We start from the raw sequence: 22080 nt of genomic DNA, 5'->3' as shown, positions 1-22080 counted from the left end.
CAATATCGGTGTGGTGTTTTGGAGATGCCGAGAGCTCCACGTCCGTGACAAACTTCGACTCGACCGAGACGTCTTGCATGTACTTTATTAGACAGGTGAGCAAATGTACATAAAACTAATCAATGTTATATAGCTCAACATGATGAAATGTTAGAATATGATCAGTATGTTATTCTAATGTTCATCTAGCTTACTGCTAGTCTCATACAGACAAACAAACACATAGAATAACATTATAACTTTCAACACACTCAAATGCAGTTTAGTGTGATAGACCAAGTGAAACAGTGCTGCGTTACCTCACAAGTTTAATTCGCCAAATAAACTGACTTGTTAACCCTTTCCCACCAAGGCAGTGCTGGTGCTGGTTCGGAGCTAGAGCCTAGTTTCAAATCGGTTCTTTGTTTTTCGACACCCAAAGCACCAGCTCTGAACCAGGAAAAGTGGTTCTTAAGTAGCACCAAAAAACATTGCTGGTCTAGAAGTAAGAACCGCTTGCGTCAGGGGCTGGGGGCGGGGTTACCGTGACCAACAAGACGAACAGAAACTTGTGACCGCCATTTTTCAAATAGCAGCTAATCGAGCTAATAGCAGCTTGATTGTAATCTCCGTCTATGCAAGTTACGGCGAGCTGCACGAACACGTTGGATTCGCCGTGTTTGGATGCCGATGTAGGTTCGCAAAGCCATGAGCATCAATAGTAACGCAACGACCTCCATTGTTGATGGAAGGCTCGTTCGAGATGCATCGGAGCGGCACGGACCGACCGGAGCTGCGGGAGTGTTTGGAGAGCATACGACTCCTTGTGCTTTTGGATCGCTTTCGCAGTGCTTTGATGTCATGAGCCGATCGGTCTGCGAGAAGCCGAACCATCTCGAACAAGCCTGGCGTGTTTGTGTTTGGCGCTGCCACGCTAGCGTTGCTGGGCAACATGAGATGTATACAGTGACGTAAGATCTGGCTCTGTGGTGGCTCTCTGGTACCTTGGTAATCCAGAATTCTTGCGAGAGCACAAGTTGAATTTGCTCAGTGAGTTACTCTGGTGTTGAGTAATGATGCTCATTAAATATGCCCCTCGATCTGAGCTGCACCAGTCACATGGGGTTATCTGATATAGGCGGGCCAGAGGCGAGCTAAACAGAAGACGACAGCACTGTGACGTCGAAGTCATTAGTAAACATTGCAAGATGGCTATGGATGAACAGCAGTTGTTTGAAACGGCTTTGGCCGCTACAATGAACGAGTTAGACTTGGCTTTTTATCTAAAACAGGAACAGAAGACGCCGCTCGAGTCGTTCCTTTGCAAGAAGGACGTTTTTGCTGTTTTGCCGACCGGATACGGTAAGAGTCTAATCTACCAGTTAGCTCCGCTGGTAGCTAAGCGTATGGGGTTTATTGTTGTGATTGGTCGTAGTGTTATCCAATTGCGTGCAGTGAGATCTTCAAATGCATGCTTGGTGCCACCCCTCGAGCTGGCCGAGTTTCATTAGTCGACGCCAGACCATTAATCTTTTATATTTAGGTCTGGATTTCCAGGCTACCTCTCTGGCCTTGTGGAAAGGCAAACCGGATCTTAGAGAGCTCGTCAGTCGAACCAACTCCGGACTGGCAATAGCTCTGGCTCTGAACTGGCACCCGGTTCATGCTGGTGGAAAAGGGGTATGTGTGAGTATTAATTCAGCACTTGCGGGTAGATCGGTAGATTGAAATGTCCTTAATCCTTCATGTCCGCGGGACTCGCATGTGGCGCTGATATCTGTCTCTCATTAGCAATCGCGACCTGCTTCATACCACAGTCATGTTAAAAACATCAATGTATTCACTCATCCATAAACATTATTAGATCCTTCGGCATGACGACAAGTTCCATAATTCCGCTTATGTGTCATCAACCTACACCTTTGTCATTGTAAGAGGTTAGCAAGCCTGGTCAGCACCTGGATGGGAGACGACCTGAGAAAACCACGTTGCTGCTGGAAGAGGTGTTAGTGAGGCCAGCAGGGGGTGCTCACCCTTGGTCTATGTGGGACCTAACGCCCCAGTGTAGTGATCGGGACACTATACTGTCAAAGAGCACCATCCTTCCAATGAGACGTTAAACCGAGGTCCTGACTCTCTGTGGTCATTAAAAATCCCAGGATGTCCTTTGAAAAAGAGTAGGGGTGTAACCCCGGCATCCTGGACAAATTTGCCCCTTGGCCTCTGTCCATCATGGCCTCCTAATCATCCCCATGTACTGATTGGCTTCATCACTGTCTTCTGTCCACCATTAAGCTGGTGTGTGTGGTGGGCGTTCTGGCCCAATATGGCTGCCGTCGCATCATCCAGGTGGATGCTGCACATTGGTGGTGGTTGAGGATATTCCCCCTTCCTTGTAAAGCGCTTTGAGGACCCAGAAAAGCACTATATAAATGTAACAAATTATTATTATTATTATTAAAATGTAGATGCCGCTATATAATTCTTTAAAATATGGACACAATTTAAGTTGATTTACAGTGTTTAGAGAAAACAAACAGAAAAAAAGTTTTACAATAAGGTTACCATTTTAAATGTTCCTCTTATTGAATTTTTGTTAGCCTATTTGTTGTTGCATGTGTTGTAGTTCCATTTGTAATATGTTGTAGAGTTCATTAAGATATCTGATATTCAAATTTCATCCAATTTCATGTCAACATGAGATATGTTCTAGTTGTTTTGAACTTTACACATGCATTGAGTGAACTGATGAGTATTACTCATCATAGCCTATCTATGTGCTTTTGGGTCTGTTAAATATGCTGTGGAATATGTTTGTGTGATGAGTTAATAAATCATGTGTTTTTAAGATCCAGGATCATTTTTTGATAAATTAGGGATGGGTCACATTACCTGAAAAGAAATTTGTCTGGAGTGCATGGTCTCAAAATGTTTATTGGTATATACCTTGCAAATAACACATATCAACTGTATTCAAAATGAAATATTAAAGTCGGACCTTAAAGTTAACAAAAGTAATAAAAAGAAAAAAACATCTAGGTACTGTATATCTAAATGACACGTTTAACAAAAAGCGTCCCACCTTACCTGCATGCATTCAATCTACTAAAAGGGGATTTTAACATCGATGCCATAGAAGAATCATTCCCTCAGAAATGTTTACTTCTGCCTTCAAAGACAATTAAATAGCAGTCCAATTGTATGTGTAATATAGGCTTGTCAGGCTTGGTACATCAGAGTCTGTAGAAATGGCTTCATGAAAAAGAAGAACTGTCAGCTATTCACTTATGTGAGATGAATATCTGCTATGAGAAGTGGTGTCAAGCATGAACGTCAAGTGGAATTGTACACTAAGAATTAATGAGTCACAAATGAGCCACCAAATGAAGTGAAGATGAATCCATAGCAGTACTTCTTTTAATAAACACAAAACAATGGAGATAATCTACAATGGAGAACACATTGTGCAATGCAAGACAAAGAACTGAACAAACTGAGTGCTATATATAAACAGGCAAACAAAGGGAGCTAAATGAAACACAGGTGAACTTAATTAGTGACTAACAGACTATCATGGTTAACTTGTAGCTCAACATGAGTTCCTAAAAGAGCAGCCAAAAGTGTGATTCTCTCAACCCCAGGTCAGGACTGCACACGGATTAAGCGTTGTAGTGTTTTTGTGACTGCACTATTCAGGCTCCACACGGATTGAGGACAACTTTTCAGCTATACGGTAATGCACCTTTGCTGTTTTAGGCTTGTGTTTTGTTTTTTTCTCCATTCCATTTTCTCCATCAACTGACTTGATTTAGTACAACTAAAAAAAAGTTAGTTTAGGCAAAAGTATAGATCTTGTCTTTTATTTGACCTGTCCTTGTGAAAAAAGTACACTTTAGCATGCTTTAAAAAGAAGTACATATTATTGAAAATAAAGCTATAAAAAATATACTTAAGTGCAAGAATGTAATGTTTTCAAACTAATCTGGTTGTGCTATTTTACCTAATGCAACTTCCATTCTCAAAGCTTTGACCTTTTATCAAAAATATTACATCCTTAAACCAAACGGCATGATTTGACTGAATCCACTCTTCATTGTAGGCTTTAAAGATCAACATGGAGAAAATCATCCTAATATTCCCTCTGATATTGCTGGCGCTGCATATACAAGGAGGAGAGTTCTCCAAATATCCAGCTTGTTTGCCTGAAGCTCCACAGCCGGAAGTCGTGGAGTTCGACAACACAATCTATGCCACTTGTGAAGTAACTCCCAGCCCCAATTTGCCACATAACCAGCCAAAGATCTTTGGGCAAATCCTCTTCAAGCAGCTCTTCCCCAATGGAGATTTAGAAGTGAAAATCAACCTCCGTGGTTTGCCTGCCACCGATCGTCAAGAGCGTGCCATGCACATCCATCAGTATGGAGACCTCAGTCAAGGCTGCATCACTGTTGGTCCTCATTATAATCCAAACGGCGTTGACCACCCTCATCATCCTGGAGACCTGGGCAACTTTGCTTCCGAGCGAGGAGTTATAAGGCAGTTCCTGACGCTTCCAGACGCCAAGCTCTTTGGGCCTTATTCCATTCTGGGACGTGCGGTGGTGGTTCATGAGAAGGAGGATGATCTGGGAATGGGTTCAGATGAGGAGAGTAAACTCAGTGGGAATGCTGGAGAGATAATTGCTCTCGGTGTGATTGGTATTACTACTCCAAGTCTGTGGGAGAAGACCGGACCGTTCCCCAAGAAACCATGTGGAGGGAGTCACAGATGAGGGAGTCGGATATGGTGGGAGGGCAGACTCAAATAGGATAATCATGATTTTCCTTGTGTATTCTTTGTATGTGTCCTACATTAAAGTATATTTCATAACCTGAACATTCCCATGTTTTTTTTTCTTGCTCTTTTCAGAGGCTTTTTGGCCATAGCTTCCAATAGTATATGCACTCTTAAAAATAAATGTAGGGTAAATGCAGGCGAAGTGGGCCGTTTAGTTTGATTTACTGTGCTCAATGGGTTAACCCTTTAAGAGCATGACAATGGCCTTTAATTAAAGATACACTATTTCTTTAAATGATAAAATGGTTTTGGTTGAAGCAATATGACACTGGAGGGTGTGGCTACATCTCAAGGGAGGACACCCTTATTGTTGAAGGTAGACATAAGATTTTATTTTCTAAATTATAAGGTTTCTCGCTAAATGTCAACAAATGGGTATATTATTCTGACAGTTTGTTGCTACAGTTAACACGGAATCAAAATGCAAAAAAAAAAGATTTAAAAACGTGTTGGTTTTCTTGTAAGGTGTTTAAAGCTACAATATGTACGATTTTTGTAATAAAATAACCAAAAATCACTTGCAAAGTGTGATATATATATATATTTCCTGTAGTTGTGTACTTTCAGTATCCCAAAAGTTCCCAAAGATTTTTAATTTCAGAGAAATTCCAATTTTAAATAATGACGTAATATCCGCGTTATCACTGGTTTCCGCTCGTACTGCCATAGTAACCATGGCGACAACTGCGTTACGTCTAGCGGCACGCTCATGGAGTTGTTTCGTTCAAACATTATGGACCATGGCAAGTAGACTTTGGGACAAAAGGAGAACTAAAACGAGGATCAATATCGGTGTGGTGTTTTGGAGATGCCGAGAGCTCCACGTCCGTGACAAACTTCGACTCGACCGAGACGTCTTGCATGTACTTTATTAGACAGGTGAGCAAATGTACATAAAACTAATCAATGTTATATAGCTCAACATGATGAAATGTTAGAATATGATCAGTATGTTATTCTAATGTTCATCTAGCTTACTGCTAGTCTCATACAGACAAACAAACACATAGAATAACATTATAACTTTCAACACACTCAAATGCAGTTTAGTGTGATAGACCAAGTGAAACAGTGCTGCGTTACCTCACAAGTTTAATTCGCCAAATAAACTGACTTGTTAACCCTTTCCCACCAAGGCAGTGCTGGTGCCGGTTCGGAGCTAGAGCCTAGTTTCAAATCGGTTCTTTGTTTTTCGACACCCAAAGCACCAGCTCTGAACCAGGAAAAGTGGTTCTTAAGTAGCACCAAAAAACATTGCTGGTCTAGAAGTAAGAACCGCTTGCGTCAGGGGCTGGGGGCGGGGTTACCGTGACCAACAAGACGAACAGAAACTTGTGACCGCCATTTTTCAAATAGCAGCTAATCGAGCTAATAGCAGCTTGATTGTAATCTCCGTCTATGCAAGTTACGGCGAGCTGCACGAACACGTTGGATTCGCCGTGTTTGGATGCCGATGTAGGTTCGCAAAGCCATGAGCATCAATAGTAACGCAACGACCTCCATTGTTGATGGAAGGCTCGTTCGAGATGCATCGGAGCGGCACGGACCGACCGGAGCTGCGGGAGTGTTTGGAGAGCATACGACTCCTTGTGCTTTTGGATCGCTTTCGCAGTGCTTTGATGTCATGAGCCGATCGGTCTGCGAGAAGCCGAACCATCTCGAACAAGCCTGGCGTGTTTGTGTTTGGCGCTGCCACGCTAGCGTTGCTGGGCAACATGAGATGTATACAGTGACGTAAGATCTGGCTCTGTGGTGGCTCTCTGGTACCTTGGTAATCCAGAATTCTTGCGAGAGCACAAGTTGAATTTGCTCAGCGAGTTACTCTGGTGTTGAGTAATGATGCTCATTAAATATGCCCCTCGATCTGAGCTGCACCAGTCACATGGGGTTATCTGATATAGGCGGGCCAGAGGCGAGCTAAACAGAAGACGACAGCACTGTGACGTCGAAGTCATTAGTAAACATTGCAAGATGGCTATGGATGAACAGCAGTTGTTTGAAACGGCTTTGGCCGCTACAATGAACGAGTTAGACTTGGCTTTTTATCTAAAACAGGAACAGAAGACGCCGCTCGAGTCGTTCCTTTGCAAGAAGGACGTTTTTGCTGTTTTGCCGACCGGATACGGTAAGAGTCTAATCTACCAGTTAGCTCCGCTGGTAGCTAAGCGTATGGGGTTTATTGTTGTGATTGGTCGTAGTGTTATCCAATTGCGTGCAGTGAGATCTTCAAATGCATGCTTGGTGCCACCCCTCGAGCTGGCCGAGTTTCATTAGTCGACGCCAGACCATTAATCTTTTATATTTAGGTCTGGATTTCCAGGCTACCTCTCTGGCCTTGTGGAAAGGCAAACCGGATCTTAGAGAGCTCGTCAGTCGAACCAACTCCGGACTGGCAATAGCTCTGGCTCTGAACTGGCACCCGGTTCATGCTGGTGGAAAAGGGGTATGTGTGAGTATTAATTCAGCACTTGCGGGTAGATCGGTAGATTGAAATGTCCTTAATCCTTCATGTCCGCGGGACTCGCATGTGGCGCTGATATCTGTCTCTCATTAGCAATCGCGACCTGCTTCATACCACAGTCATGTTAAAAACATCAATGTATTCACTCATCCATAAACATTATTAGATCCTTCGGCATGACGACAAGTTCCATAATTCCGCTTATGTGTCATCAACCTACACCTTTGTCATTGTAAGAGGTTAGCAAGCCTGGTCAGCACCTGGATGGGAGACGACCTGAGAAAACCACGTTGCTGCTGGAAGAGGTGTTAGTGAGGCCAGCAGGGGGTGCTCACCCTTGGTCTATGTGGGACCTAACGCCCCAGTGTAGTGATCGGGACACTATACTGTCAAAGAGCACCATCCTTCCAATGAGACGTTAAACCGAGGTCCTGACTCTCTGTGGTCATTAAAAATCCCAGGATGTCCTTTGAAAAAGAGTAGGGGTGTAACCCCGGCATCCTGGACAAATTTGCCCCTTGGCCTCTGTCCATCATGGCCTCCTAATCATCCCCATGTACTGATTGGCTTCATCACTGTCTTCTGTCCACCATTAAGCTGGTGTGTGTGGTGGGCGTTCTGGCCCAATATGGCTGCCGTCGCATCATCCAGGTGGATGCTGCACATTGGTGGTGGTTGAGGATATTCCCCCTTCCTTGTAAAGCGCTTTGAGGACCCAGAAAAGCACTATATAAATGTAACAAATTATTATTATTATTATTAAAATGTAGATGCCGCTATATAATTCTTTAAAATATGGACACAATTTAAGTTGATTTACAGTGTTTAGAGAAAACAGACAGAAAAAAAGTTTTACAATAAGGTTACCATTTTAAATGTTCCTCTTATTGAATTTTTGTTAGCCTATTTGTTGTTGCATGTGTTGTAGTTCCATTTGTAATATGTTGTAGAGTTCATTAAGATATCTGATATTCAAATTTCATCCAATTTCATGTCAACATGAGATATGTTCTAGTTGTTTTGAACTTTACACATGCATTGAGTGAACTGATGAGTATTACTCATCATAGCCTATCTATGTGCTTTTGGGTCTGTTAAATATGCTGTGGAATATGTTTGTGTGATGAGTTAATAAATCATGTGTTTTTAAGATCCAGGATCATTTTTTGATAAATTAGGGATGGGTCACATTACCTGAAAAGAAATTTGTCTGGAGTGCATGGTCTCAAAATGTTTATTGGTATATACCTTGCAAATAACACATATCAACTGTATTCAAAATGAAATATTAAAGTCGGACCTTAAAGTTAACAAAAGTAATAAAAAGAAAAAAACATCTAGGTACTGTATATCTAAATGACACGTTTAACAAAAAGCGTCCCACCTTACCTGCATGCATTCAATCTACTAAAAGGGGATTTTAACATCGATGCCATAGAAGAATCATTCCCTCAGAAATGTTTACTTCTGCCTTCAAAGACAATTAAATAGCAGTCCAATTGTATGTGTAATATAGGCTTGTCAGGCTTGGTACATCAGAGTCTGTAGAAATGGCTTCATGAAAAAGAAGAACTGTCAGCTATTCACTTATGTGAGATGAATATCTGCTATGAGAAGTGGTGTCAAGCATGAACGTCAAGTGGAATTGTACACTAAGAATTAATGAGTCACAAATGAGCCACCAAATGAAGTGAAGATGAATCCATAGCAGTACTTCTTTTAATAAACACAAAACAATGGAGATAATCTACAATGGAGAACACATTGTGCAATGCAAGACAAAGAACTGAACAAACTGAGTGCTATATATAAACAGGCAAACAAAGGGAGCTAAATGAAACACAGGTGAACTTAATTAGTGACTAACAGACTATCATGGTTAACTTGTAGCTCAACATGAGTTCCTAAAAGAGCAGCCAAAAGTGTGATTCTCTCAACCCCAGGTCAGGACTGCACACGGATTAAGCGTTGTAGTGTTTTTGTGACTGCACTATTCAGGCTCCACACGGATTGAGGACAACTTTTCAGCTATACGGTAATGCACCTTTGCTGTTTTAGGCTTGTGTTTTGTTTTTTTCTCCATTCCATTTTCTCCATCAACTGACTTGATTTAGTACAACTAAAAAAAAGTTAGTTTAGGCAAAAGTATAGATCTTGTCTTTTATTTGACCTGTCCTTGTGAAAAAAGTACACTTTAGCATGCTTTAAAAAGAAGTACATATTATTGAAAATAAAGCTATAAAAAATATACTTAAGTGCAAGAATGTAATGTTTTCAAACTAATCTGGTTGTGCTATTTTACCTAATGCAACTTCCATTCTCAAAGCTTTGACCTTTTATCAAAAATATTACATCCTTAAACCAAACGGCATGATTTGACTGAATCCACTCTTCATTGTAGGCTTTAAAGATCAACATGGAGAAAATCATCCTAATATTCCCTCTGATATTGCTGGCGCTGCATATACAAGGAGGAGAGTTCTCCAAATATCCAGCTTGTTTGCCTGAAGCTCCACAGCCGGAAGTCGTGGAGTTCGACAACACAATCTATGCCACTTGTGAAGTAACTCCCAGCCCCAATTTGCCACGTAACCAGCCAAAGATCTTTGGGCAAATCCTCTTCAAGCAGCTCTTCCCCAATGGAGATTTAGAAGTGAAAATCAACCTCCGTGGTTTGCCTGCCACCGATCGTCAAGAGCGTGCCATGCACATCCATCAGTATGGAGACCTCAGTCAAGGCTGCATCACTGTTGGTCCTCATTATAATCCAAACGGCGTTGACCACCCTCATCATCCTGGAGACCTGGGCAACTTTGCTTCCGAGCGAGGAGTTATAAGGCAGTTCCTGACGCTTCCAGACGCCAAGCTCTTTGGGCCTTATTCCATTCTGGGACGTGCGGTGGTGGTTCATGAGAAGGAGGATGATCTGGGAATGGGTTCAGATGAGGAGAGTAAACTCAGTGGGAATGCTGGAGAGATAATTGCTCTCGGTGTGATTGGTATTACTACTCCAAGTCTGTGGGAGAAGACCGGACCGTTCCCCAAGAAACCATGTGGAGGGAGTCACAGATGAGGGAGTCGGATATGGTGGGAGGGCAGACTCAAATAGGATAATCATGATTTTCCTTGTGTATTCTTTGTATGTGTCCTACATTAAAGTATATTTCATAACCTGAACATTCCCATGTTTTTTTTTCTTGCTCTTTTCAGAGGCTTTTTGGCCATAGCTTCCAATAGTAAATGCACTCTTAAAAATAAATGTAGGGTGAATGCAGGCGAAGTGGGCCGTTTAGTTTGATTTACTGTGCTCAATGGGTTAACCCTTTAAGAGCATGACAATGGCCTTTAATTAAAGATACACTATTTCTTTAAATGATAAAATGGTTTTGGTTGATGCAATATGACACTGGAGGGTGTGGCTACATCTCAAGGGAGGACACCCTTATTGTTGAAGGTAGACATAAGATTTTATTTTCTAAATTATAAGGTTTCTCGCTAAATGTCAACAAATGGGTATATTATTCTGACAGTTTGTTGCTACAGTTAACACGGAATCAAAATGCAAAAAAAAAAGATTTAAAAACGTGTTGGTTTTCTTGTAAGGTGTTTAAAGCTACAATATGTACGATTTTTGTAATAAAATAACCAAAAATCACTTGCAAAGTGTGATATATATATATTTCCTGTAGTTGTGTACTTTCAGTATCCCAAAAGTTCCCAAAGATTTTTAATTTCAGAGAAATTCCAATTTTAAATAATGACGTAATATCCGCGTTATCACTGGTTTCCGCTCGTACTGCCATAGTAACCATGGCGACAACTGCGTTACGTCTAGCGGCACGCTCATGGAGTTGTTTCGTTCAAACATTATGGACCATGGCAAGTAGACTTTGGGACAAAAGGAGAACTAAAACGAGGATCAATATCGGTGTGGTGTTTTGGAGATGCCGAGAGCTCCACGTCCGTGACAAACTTCGACTCGACCGAGACGTCTTGCATGTACTTTATTAGACAGGTGAGCAAATGTACATAAAACTAATCAATGTTATATAGCTCAACATGATGAAATGTTAGAATATGATCAGTATGTTATTCTAATGTTCATCTAGCTTACTGCTAGTCTCATACAGACAAACAAACACATAGAATAACATTATAACTTTCAACACACTCAAATGCAGTTTAGTGTGATAGACCAAGTGAAACAGTGCTGCGTTACCTCACAAGTTTAATTCGCCAAATAAACTGACTTGTTAACCCTTTCCCACCAAGGCAGTGCTGGTGCTGGTTCGGAGCTAGAGCCTAGTTTCAAATCGGTTCTTTGTTTTTCGACACCCAAAGCACCAGCTCTGAACCAGGAAAAGTGGTTCTTAAGTAGCACCAAAAAACATTGCTGGTCTAGAAGTAAGAACCGCTTGCGTCAGGGGCTGGGGGCGGGGTTACCGTGACCAACAAGACGAACAGAAACTTGTGACCGCCATTTTTCAAATAGCAGCTAATCGAGCTAATAGCAGCTTGATTGTAATCTCCGTCTATGCAAGTTACGGCGAGCTGCACGAACACGTTGGATTCGCCGTGTTTGGATGCCGATGTAGGTTCGCAAAGCCATGAGCATCAATAGTAACGCAACGACCTCCATTGTTGATGGAAGGCTCGTTCGAGATGCATCGGAGCGGCACGGACCGACCGGAGCTGCGGGAGTGTTTGGAGAGCATACGACTCCTTGTGCTTTTGGATCGCTTTCGCAGTGCTTTGATGTCATGAGCCGATCGGTCTGCGAGAAGCCGAACCATCTCGAACAAGCCTGGCGTGTTTGTGTTTGGCGCTGCCACGCTAGCGTTGCTGGGCAACATGAGATGTATACAGTGACGTAAGATCTGGCTCTGTGGTGGCTCTCTGGTACCTTGGTAATCCAGAATTCTTGCGAGAGCACAAGTTGAATTTGCTCAGCGAGTTACTCTGGTGTTGAGTAATGATGCTCATTAAATATGCCCCTCGATCTGAGCTGCACCAGTCACATGGGGTTATCTGATATAGGCGGGCCAGAGGCGAGCTAAACAGAAGACGACAGCACTGTGACGTCGAAGTCATTAGTAAACATTGCAAGATGGCTATGGATGAACAGCAGTTGTTTGAAACGGCTTTGGCCGCTACAATGAACGAGTTAGACTTGGCTTTTTATCTAAAACAGGAACAGAAGACGCCGCTCGAGTCGTTCCTTTGCAAGAAGGACGTTTTTGCTGTTTTGCCGACCGGATACGGTAAGAGTCTAATCTACCAGTTAGCTCCGCTGGTAGCTAAGCGTATGGGGTTTATTGTTGTGATTGGTCGTAGTGTTATCCAATTGCGTGCAGTGAGATCTTCAAATGCATGCTTGGTGCCACCCCTCGAGCTGGCCGAGTTTCATTAGTCGACGCCAGACCATTAATCTTTTATATTTAGGTCTGGATTTCCAGGCTACCTCTCTGGCCTTGTGGAAAGGCAAACCGGATCTTAGAGAGCTCGTCAGTCGAACCAACTCCGGACTGGCAATAGCTCTGGCTCTGAACTGGCACCCGGTTCATGCTGGTGGAAAAGGGGTATGTGTGAGTATTAATTCAGCACTTGCGGGTAGATCGGTAGATTGAAATGTCCTTAATCCTTCATGTCCGCGGGACTCGCATGTGGCGCTGATATCTGTCTCTCATTAGCAATCGCGACCTGCTTCATACCACAGTCATGTTAAAAACATCAATGTATTCACTCATCCATAAACATTATTAGATCCTTCGGCATGACGACAAGTTCCATAATTCCGCTTATGTGTCATCAACCTACACCTTTGTCATTGTAAGAGGTTAGCAAGCCTGGTCAGCACCTGGATGGGAGACGACCTGAGAAAACCACGTTGCTGCTGGAAGAGGTGTTAGTGAGGCCAGCAGGGGGTGCTCACCCTTGGTCTATGTGGGACCTAACGCCCCAGTGTAGTGATCGGGACACTATACTGTCAAAGAGCACCATCCTTCCAATGAGACGTTAAACCGAGGTCCTGACTCTCTGTGGTCATTAAAAATCCCAGGATGTCCTTTGAAAAAGAGTAGGGGTGTAACCCCGGCATCCTGGACAAATTTGCCCCTTGGCCTCTGTCCATCATGGCCTCCTAATCATCCCCATGTACTGATTGGCTTCATCACTGTCTTCTGTCCACCATTAAGCTGGTGTGTGTGGTGGGCGTTCTGGCCCAATATGGCTGCCGTCGCATCATCCAGGTGGATGCTGCACATTGGTGGTGGTTGAGGATATTCCCCCTTCCTTGTAAAGCGCTTTGAGGACCCAGAAAAGCACTATATAAATGTAACAAATTATTATTATTATTATTAAAATGTAGATGCCGCTATATAATTCTTTAAAATATGGACACAATTTAAGTTGATTTACAGTGTTTAGAGAAAACAGACAGAAAAAAAGTTTTACAATAAGGTTACCATTTTAAATGTTCCTCTTATTGAATTTTTGTTAGCCTATTTGTTGTTGCATGTGTTGTAGTTCCATTTGTAATATGTTGTAGAGTTCATTAAGATATCTGATATTCAAATTTCATCCAATTTCATGTCAACATGAGATATGTTCTAGTTGTTTTGAACTTTACACATGCATTGAGTGAACTGATGAGTATTACTCATCATAGCCTATCTATGTGCTTTTGGGTCTGTTAAATATGCTGTGGAATATGTTTGTGTGATGAGTTAATAAATCATGTGTTTTTAAGATCCAGGATCATTTTTTGATAAATTAGGGATGGGTCACATTACCTGAAAAGAAATTTGTCTGGAGTGCATGGTCTCAAAATGTTTATTGGTATATACCTTGCAAATAACACATATCAACTGTATTCAAAATGAAATATTAAAGTCGGACCTTAAAGTTAACAAAAGTAATAAAAAGAAAAAAACATCTAGGTACTGTATATCTAAATGACACGTTTAACAAAAAGCGTCCCACCTTACCTGCATGCATTCAATCTACTAAAAGGGGATTTTAACATCGATGCCATAGAAGAATCATTCCCTCAGAAATGTTTACTTCTGCCTTCAAAGACAATTAAATAGCAGTCCAATTGTATGTGTAATATAGGCTTGTCAGGCTTGGTACATCAGAGTCTGTAGAAATGGCTTCATGAAAAAGAAGAACTGTCAGCTATTCACTTATGTGAGATGAATATCTGCTATGAGAAGTGGTGTCAAGCATGAACGTCAAGTGGAATTGTACACTAAGAATTAATGAGTCACAAATGAGCCACCAAATGAAGTGAAGATGAATCCATAGCAGTACTTCTTTTAATAAACACAAAACAATGGAGATAATCTACAATGGAGAACACATTGTGCAATGCAAGACAAAGAACTGAACAAACTGAGTGCTATATATAAACAGGCAAACAAAGGGAGCTAAATGAAACACAGGTGAACTTAATTAGTGACTAACAGACTATCATGGTTAACTTGTAGCTCAACATGAGTTCCTAAAAGAGCAGCCAAAAGTGTGATTCTCTCAACCCCAGGTCAGGACTGCACACGGATTAAGCGTTGTAGTGTTTTTGTGACTGCACTATTCAGGCTCCACACGGATTGAGGACAACTTTTCAGCTATACGGTAATGCACCTTTGCTGTTTTAGGCTTGTGTTTTGTTTTTTTCTCCATTCCATTTTCTCCATCAACTGACTTGATTTAGTACAACTAAAAAAAAAGTTAGTTTAGGCAAAAGTATAGATCTTGTCTTTTATTTGACCTGTCCTTGTGAAAAAAGTACACTTTAGCATGCTTTAAAAAGAAGTACATATTATTGAAAATAAAGCTATAAAAAATATACTTAAGTGCAAGAATGTAATGTTTTCAAACTAATCTGGTTGTGCTATTTTACCTAATGCAACTTCCATTCTCAAAGCTTTGACCTTTTATCAAAAATATTACATCCTTAAACCAAACGGCATGATTTGACTGAATCCACTCTTCATTGTAGGCTTTAAAGATCAACATGGAGAAAATCATCCTAATATTCCCTCTGATATTGCTGGCGCTGCATATACAAGGAGGAGAGTTCTCCAAATATCCAGCTTGTTTGCCTGAAGCTCCACAGCCGGAAGTCGTGGAGTTCGACAACACAATCTATGCCACTTGTGAAGTAACTCCCAGCCCCAATTTGCCACGTAACCAGCCAAAGATCTTTGGGCAAATCCTCTTCAAGCAGCTCTTCCCCAATGGAGATTTAGAAGTGAAAATCAACCTCCGTGGTTTGCCTGCCACCGATCGTCAAGAGCGTGCCATGCACATCCATCAGTATGGAGACCTCAGTCAAGGCTGCATCACTGTTGGTCCTCATTATAATCCAAACGGCGTTGACCACCCTCATCATCCTGGAGACCTGGGCAACTTTGCTTCCGAGCGAGGAGTTATAAGGCAGTTCCTGACGCTTCCAGACGCCAAGCTCTTTGGGCCTTATTCCATTCTGGGACGTGCGGTGGTGGTTCATGAGAAGGAGGATGATCTGGGAATGGGTTCAGATGAGGAGAGTAAACTCAGTGGGAATGCTGGAGAGATAATTGCTCTCGGTGTGATTGGTATTACTACTCCAAGTCTGTGGGAGAAGACCGGACCGTTCCCCAAGAAACCATGTGGAGGGAGTCACAGATGAGGGAGTCGGATATGGTGGGAGGGCAGACTCAAATAGGATAATCATGATTTTCCTTGTGTATTCTTTGTATGTGTCCTACATTAAAGTATATTTCATAACCTGAACATTCCCATGTTTTTTTTTCTTGCTCTTTTCAGAGGCTTTTTGGCCATAGCTTCCAATAGTAAATGCACTCTTAAAAATAAATGTAGGGTGAATGCAGGCGAAGTGGGCCGTTTAGTTTGATTTACTGTGCTCAATGGGTTAACCCTTTAAGAGCATGACAATGGCCTTTAATTAAAGATACACTATTTCTTTAAATGATAAAATGGTTTTGGTTGATGCAATATGACACTGGAGGGTGTGGCTACATCTCAAGGGAGGACACCCTTATTGTTGAAGGTAGACATAAGATTTTATTTTCTAAATTATAAGGTTTCTCGCTAAATGTCAACAAATGGGTATATTATTCTGACAGTTTGTTGCTACAGTTAACACGGAATCAAAATGCAAAAAAAAAAGATTTAAAAACGTGTTGGTTTTCTTGTAAGGTGTTTAAAGCTACAATATGTACGATTTTTGTAATAAAATAACCAAAAATCACTTGCAAAGTGTGATATATATATATTTCCTGTAGTTGTGTACTTTCAGTATCCCAAAAGTTCCCAAAGATTTTTAATTTCAGAGAAATTCCAATTTTAAATAATGACGTAATATCCGCGTTATCACTGGTTTCCGCTCGTACTGCCATAGTAACCATGGCGACAACTGCGTTACGTCTAGCGGCACGCTCATGGAGTTGTTTCGTTCAAACATTATGGACCATGGCAAGTAGACTTTGGGACAAAAGGAGAACTAAAACGAGGATCAATATCGGTGTGGTGTTTTGGAGATGCCGAGAGCTCCACGTCCGTGACAAACTTCGACTCGACCGAGACGTCTTGCATGTACTTTATTAGACAGGTGAGCAAATGTACATAAAACTAATCAATGTTATATAGCTCAACATGATGAAATGTTAGAATATGATCAGTATGTTATTCTAATGTTCATCTAGCTTACTGCTAGTCTCATACAGACAAACAAACACAGAATAACATTATAACTTTCAACACACTCAAATGCAGTTTAGTGTGATAGACCAAGTGAAACAGTGCTGCGTTACCTCACAAGTTTAATTCGCCAAATAAACTGACTTGTTAACCCTTTCCCACCAAGGCAGTGCTGGTGCCGGTTCGGAGCTAGAGCCTAGTTTCAAATCGGTTCTTTGTTTTTCGACACCCAAAGCACCAGCTCTGAACCAGGAAAAGTGGTTCTTAAGTAGCACCAAAAAACATTGCTGGTCTAGAAGTAAGAACCGCTTGCGTCAGGGGCTGGGGGCGGGGTTACCGTGACCAACAAGACGAACAGAAACTTGTGACCGCCATTTTTCAAATAGCAGCTAATCGAGCTAATAGCAGCTTGATTGTAATCTCCGTCTATGCAAGTTACGGCGAGCTGCACGAACACGTTGGATTCGCCGTGTTTGGATGCCGATGTAGGTTCGCAAAGCCATGAGCATCAATAGTAACGCAACGACCTCCATTGTTGATGGAAGGCTCGTTCGAGATGCATCGGAGCGGCACGGACCGACCGGAGCTGCGGGAGTGTTTGGAGAGCATACGACTCCTTGTGCTTTTGGATCGCTTTCGCAGTGCTTTGATGTCATGAGCCGATCGGTCTGCGAGAAGCCGAACCATCTCGAACAAGCCTGGCGTGTTTGTGTTTGGCGCTGCCACGCTAGCGTTGCTGGGCAACATGAGATGTATACAGTGACGTAAGATCTGGCTCTGTGGTGGCTCTCTGGTACCTTGGTAATCCAGAATTCTTGCGAGAGCACAAGTTGAATTTGCTCAGCGAGTTACTCTGGTGTTGAGTAATGATGCTCATTAAATATGCCCCTCGATCTGAGCTGCACCAGTCACATGGGGTTATCTGATATAGGCGGGCCAGAGGCGAGCTAAACAGAAGACGACAGCACTGTGACGTCGAAGTCATTAGTAAACATTGCAAGATGGCTATGGATGAACAGCAGTTGTTTGAAACGGCTTTGGCCGCTACAATGAACGAGTTAGACTTGGCTTTTTATCTAAAACAGGAACAGAAGACGCCGCTCGAGTCGTTCCTTTGCAAGAAGGACGTTTTTGCTGTTTTGCCGACCGGATACGGTAAGAGTCTAATCTACCAGTTAGCTCCGCTGGTAGCTAAGCGTATGGGGTTTATTGTTGTGATTGGTCGTAGTGTTATCCAATTGCGTGCAGTGAGATCTTCAAATGCATGCTTGGTGCCACCCCTCGAGCTGGCCGAGTTTCATTAGTCGACGCCAGACCATTAATCTTTTATATTTAGGTCTGGATTTCCAGGCTACCTCTCTGGCCTTGTGGAAAGGCAAACCGGATCTTAGAGAGCTCGTCAGTCGAACCAACTCCGGACTGGCAATAGCTCTGGCTCTGAACTGGCACCCGGTTCATGCTGGTGGAAAAGGGGTATGTGTGAGTATTAATTCAGCACTTGCGGGTAGATCGGTAGATTGAAATGTCCTTAATCCTTCATGTCCGCGGGACTCGCATGTGGCGCTGATATCTGTCTCTCATTAGCAATCGCGACCTGCTTCATACCACAGTCATGTTAAAAACATCAATGTATTCACTCATCCATAAACATTATTAGATCCTTCGGCATGACGACAAGTTCCATAATTCCGCTTATGTGTCATCAACCTACACCTTTGTCATTGTAAGAGGTTAGCAAGCCTGGTCAGCACCTGGATGGGAGACGACCTGAGAAAACCACGTTGCTGCTGGAAGAGGTGTTAGTGAGGCCAGCAGGGGGTGCTCACCCTTGGTCTATGTGGGACCTAACGCCCCAGTGTAGTGATCGGGACACTATACTGTCAAAGAGCACCATCCTTCCAATGAGACGTTAAACCGAGGTCCTGACTCTCTGTGGTCATTAAAAATCCCAGGATGTCCTTTGAAAAAGAGTAGGGGTGTAACCCCGGCATCCTGGACAAATTTGCCCCTTGGCCTCTGTCCATCATGGCCTCCTAATCATCCCCATGTACTGATTGGCTTCATCACTGTCTTCTGTCCACCATTAAGCTGGTGTGTGTGGTGGGCGTTCTGGCCCAATATGGCTGCCGTCGCATCATCCAGGTGGATGCTGCACATTGGTGGTGGTTGAGGATATTCCCCCTTCCTTGTAAAGCGCTTTGAGGACCCAGAAAAGCACTATATAAATGTAACAAATTATTATTATTATTATTAAAATGTAGATGCCGCTATATAATTCTTTAAAATATGGACACAATTTAAGTTGATTTACAGTGTTTAGAGAAAACAGACAGAAAAAAAGTTTTACAATAAGGTTACCATTTTAAATGTTCCTCTTATTGAATTTTTGTTAGCCTATTTGTTGTTGCATGTGTTGTAGTTCCATTTGTAATATGTTGTAGAGTTCATTAAGATATCTGATATTCAAATTTCATCCAATTTCATGTCAACATGAGATATGTTCTAGTTGTTTTGAACTTTACACATGCATTGAGTGAACTGATGAGTATTACTCATCATAGCCTATCTATGTGCTTTTGGGTCTGTTAAATATGCTGTGGAATATGTTTGTGTGATGAGTTAATAAATCATGTGTTTTTAAGATCCAGGATCATTTTTTGATAAATTAGGGATGGGTCACATTACCTGAAAAGAAATTTGTCTGGAGTGCATGGTCTCAAAATGTTTATTGGTATATACCTTGCAAATAACACATATCAACTGTATTCAAAATGAAATATTAAAGTCGGACCTTAAAGTTAACAAAAGTAATAAAAAGAAAAAAACATCTAGGTACTGTATATCTAAATGACACGTTTAACAAAAAGCGTCCCACCTTACCTGCATGCATTCAATCTACTAAAAGGGGATTTTAACATCGATGCCATAGAAGAATCATTCCCTCAGAAATGTTTACTTCTGCCTTCAAAGACAATTAAATAGCAGTCCAATTGTATGTGTAATATAGGCTTGTCAGGCTTGGTACATCAGAGTCTGTAGAAATGGCTTCATGAAAAAGAAGAACTGTCAGCTATTCACTTATGTGAGATGAATATCTGCTATGAGAAGTGGTGTCAAGCATGAACGTCAAGTGGAATTGTACACTAAGAATTAATGAGTCACAAATGAGCCACCAAATGAAGTGAAGATGAATCCATAGCAGTACTTCTTTTAATAAACACAAAACAATGGAGATAATCTACAATGGAGAACACATTGTGCAATGCAAGACAAAGAACTGAACAAACTGAGTGCTATATATAAACAGGCAAACAAAGGGAGCTAAATGAAACACAGGTGAACTTAATTAGTGACTAACAGACTATCATGGTTAACTTGTAGCTCAACATGAGTTCCTAAAAGAGCAGCCAAAAGTGTGATTCTCTCAACCCCAGGTCAGGACTGCACACGGATTAAGCGTTGTAGTGTTTTTGTGACTGCACTATTCAGGCTCCACACGGATTGAGGACAACTTTTCAGCTATACGGTAATGCACCTTTGCTGTTTTAGGCTTGTGTTTTGTTTTTTTCTCCATTCCATTTTCTCCATCAACTGACTTGATTTAGTACAACTAAAAAAAAGTTAGTTTAGGCAAAAGTATAGATCTTGTCTTTTATTTGACCTGTCCTTGTGAAAAAAGTACACTTTAGCATGCTTTAAAAAGAAGTACATATTATTGAAAATAAAGCTATAAAAAATATACTTAAGTGCAAGAATGTAATGTTTTCAAACTAATCTGGTTGTGCTATTTTACCTAATGCAACTTCCATTCTCAAAGCTTTGACCTTTTATCAAAAATATTACATCCTTAAACCAAACGGCATGATTTGACTGAATCCACTCTTCATTGTAGGCTTTAAAGATCAACATGGAGAAAATCATCCTAATATTCCCTCTGATATTGCTGGCGCTGCATATACAAGGAGGAGAGTTCTCCAAATATCCAGCTTGTTTGCCTGAAGCTCCACAGCCGGAAGTCGTGGAGTTCGACAACACAATCTATGCCACTTGTGAAGTAACTCCCAGCCCCAATTTGCCACGTAACCAGCCAAAGATCTTTGGGCAAATCCTCTTCAAGCAGCTCTTCCCCAATGGAGATTTAGAAGTGAAAATCAACCTCCGTGGTTTGCCTGCCACCGATCGTCAAGAGCGTGCCATGCACATCCATCAGTATGGAGACCTCAGTCAAGGCTGCATCACTGTTGGTCCTCATTATAATCCAAACGGCGTTGACCACCCTCATCATCCTGGAGACCTGGGCAACTTTGCTTCCGAGCGAGGAGTTATAAGGCAGTTCCTGACGCTTCCAGACGCCAAGCTCTTTGGGCCTTATTCCATTCTGGGACGTGCGGTGGTGGTTCATGAGAAGGAGGATGATCTGGGAATGGGTTCAGATGAGGAGAGTAAACTCAGTGGGAATGCTGGAGAGATAATTGCTCTCGGTGTGATTGGTATTACTACTCCAAGTCTGTGGGAGAAGACCGGACCGTTCCCCAAGAAACCATGTGGAGGGAGTCACAGATGAGGGAGTCGGATATGGTGGGAGGGCAGACTCAAATAGGATAATCATGATTTTCCTTGTGTATTCTTTGTATGTGTCCTACATTAAAGTATATTTCATAACCTGAACATTCCCATGTTTTTTTTTCTTGCTCTTTTCAGAGGCTTTTTGGCCATAGCTTCCAATAGTAAATGCACTCTTAAAAATAAATGTAGGGTGAATGCAGGCGAAGTGGGCCGTTTAGTTTGATTTACTGTGCTCAATGGGTTAACCCTTTAAGAGCATGACAATGGCCTTTAATTAAAGATACACTATTTCTTTAAATGATAAAATGGTTTTGGTTGATGCAATATGACACTGGAGGGTGTGGCTACATCTCAAGGGAGGACACCCTTATTGTTGAAGGTAGACATAAGATTTTATTTTCTAAATTATAAGGTTTCTCGCTAAATGTCAACAAATGGGTATATTATTCTGACAGTTTGTTGCTACAGTTAACACGGAATCAAAATGCAAAAAAAAAAGACTTAAAAACGTGTTGGTTTTCTTGTAAGGTGTTTAA

General features: G+C 41.8%; 4 protein-coding genes across 4 annotated transcripts; all 4 read left to right on the top strand.

Annotated features, from left to right (window-relative positions):
* Window positions 1-4093: 4093 nt before the first annotated feature.
* Window positions 4094-4750, top strand: LOC309484595 (extracellular superoxide dismutase [Cu-Zn]-like; the record flags this gene model as incomplete). Its single annotated transcript, XM_082150919.1, has 1 exon — window positions 4094-4750. One exon carries the CDS (start codon window positions 4094-4096, stop codon window positions 4748-4750), a length of 657 nt encoding a protein of 218 aa, XP_082007045.1.
* A 4942-nt stretch (window positions 4751-9692) lies between these two features.
* On the top strand, window positions 9693-10349 carry LOC309484594 (extracellular superoxide dismutase [Cu-Zn]-like; the record flags this gene model as incomplete). The annotated part of the gene is made up of 1 exon (XM_082150918.1): window positions 9693-10349. One exon carries the CDS (start codon window positions 9693-9695, stop codon window positions 10347-10349), a length of 657 nt encoding a protein of 218 aa, XP_082007044.1.
* Window positions 10350-15290: 4941 nt separating this feature from the next.
* On the top strand, window positions 15291-15947 carry LOC309484593 (extracellular superoxide dismutase [Cu-Zn]-like; the record flags this gene model as incomplete). Its single annotated transcript, XM_082150917.1, has 1 exon — window positions 15291-15947. The coding sequence occupies one exon, from the start codon at window positions 15291-15293 to the stop codon at window positions 15945-15947; it is 657 nt and encodes a 218-aa protein (XP_082007043.1).
* A 4938-nt stretch (window positions 15948-20885) lies between these two features.
* Window positions 20886-21542, top strand: LOC309484592 (extracellular superoxide dismutase [Cu-Zn]-like; the record flags this gene model as incomplete). The annotated part of the gene is made up of 1 exon (XM_082150916.1): window positions 20886-21542. The coding sequence occupies one exon, from the start codon at window positions 20886-20888 to the stop codon at window positions 21540-21542; it is 657 nt and encodes a 218-aa protein (XP_082007042.1).
* Window positions 21543-22080: the final 538 nt, after the last annotated feature.

The sequence above is a fragment of the Leuciscus leuciscus genome, assembly GCF_965113295.1.
Source record: "Leuciscus leuciscus genome assembly, chromosome: 20".
In the NCBI taxonomy this organism is placed as follows: Eukaryota; Metazoa; Chordata; class Actinopteri; order Cypriniformes; family Leuciscidae; genus Leuciscus; species Leuciscus leuciscus.
This window is presented reverse-complemented; position numbering and strand designations above follow the sequence as displayed.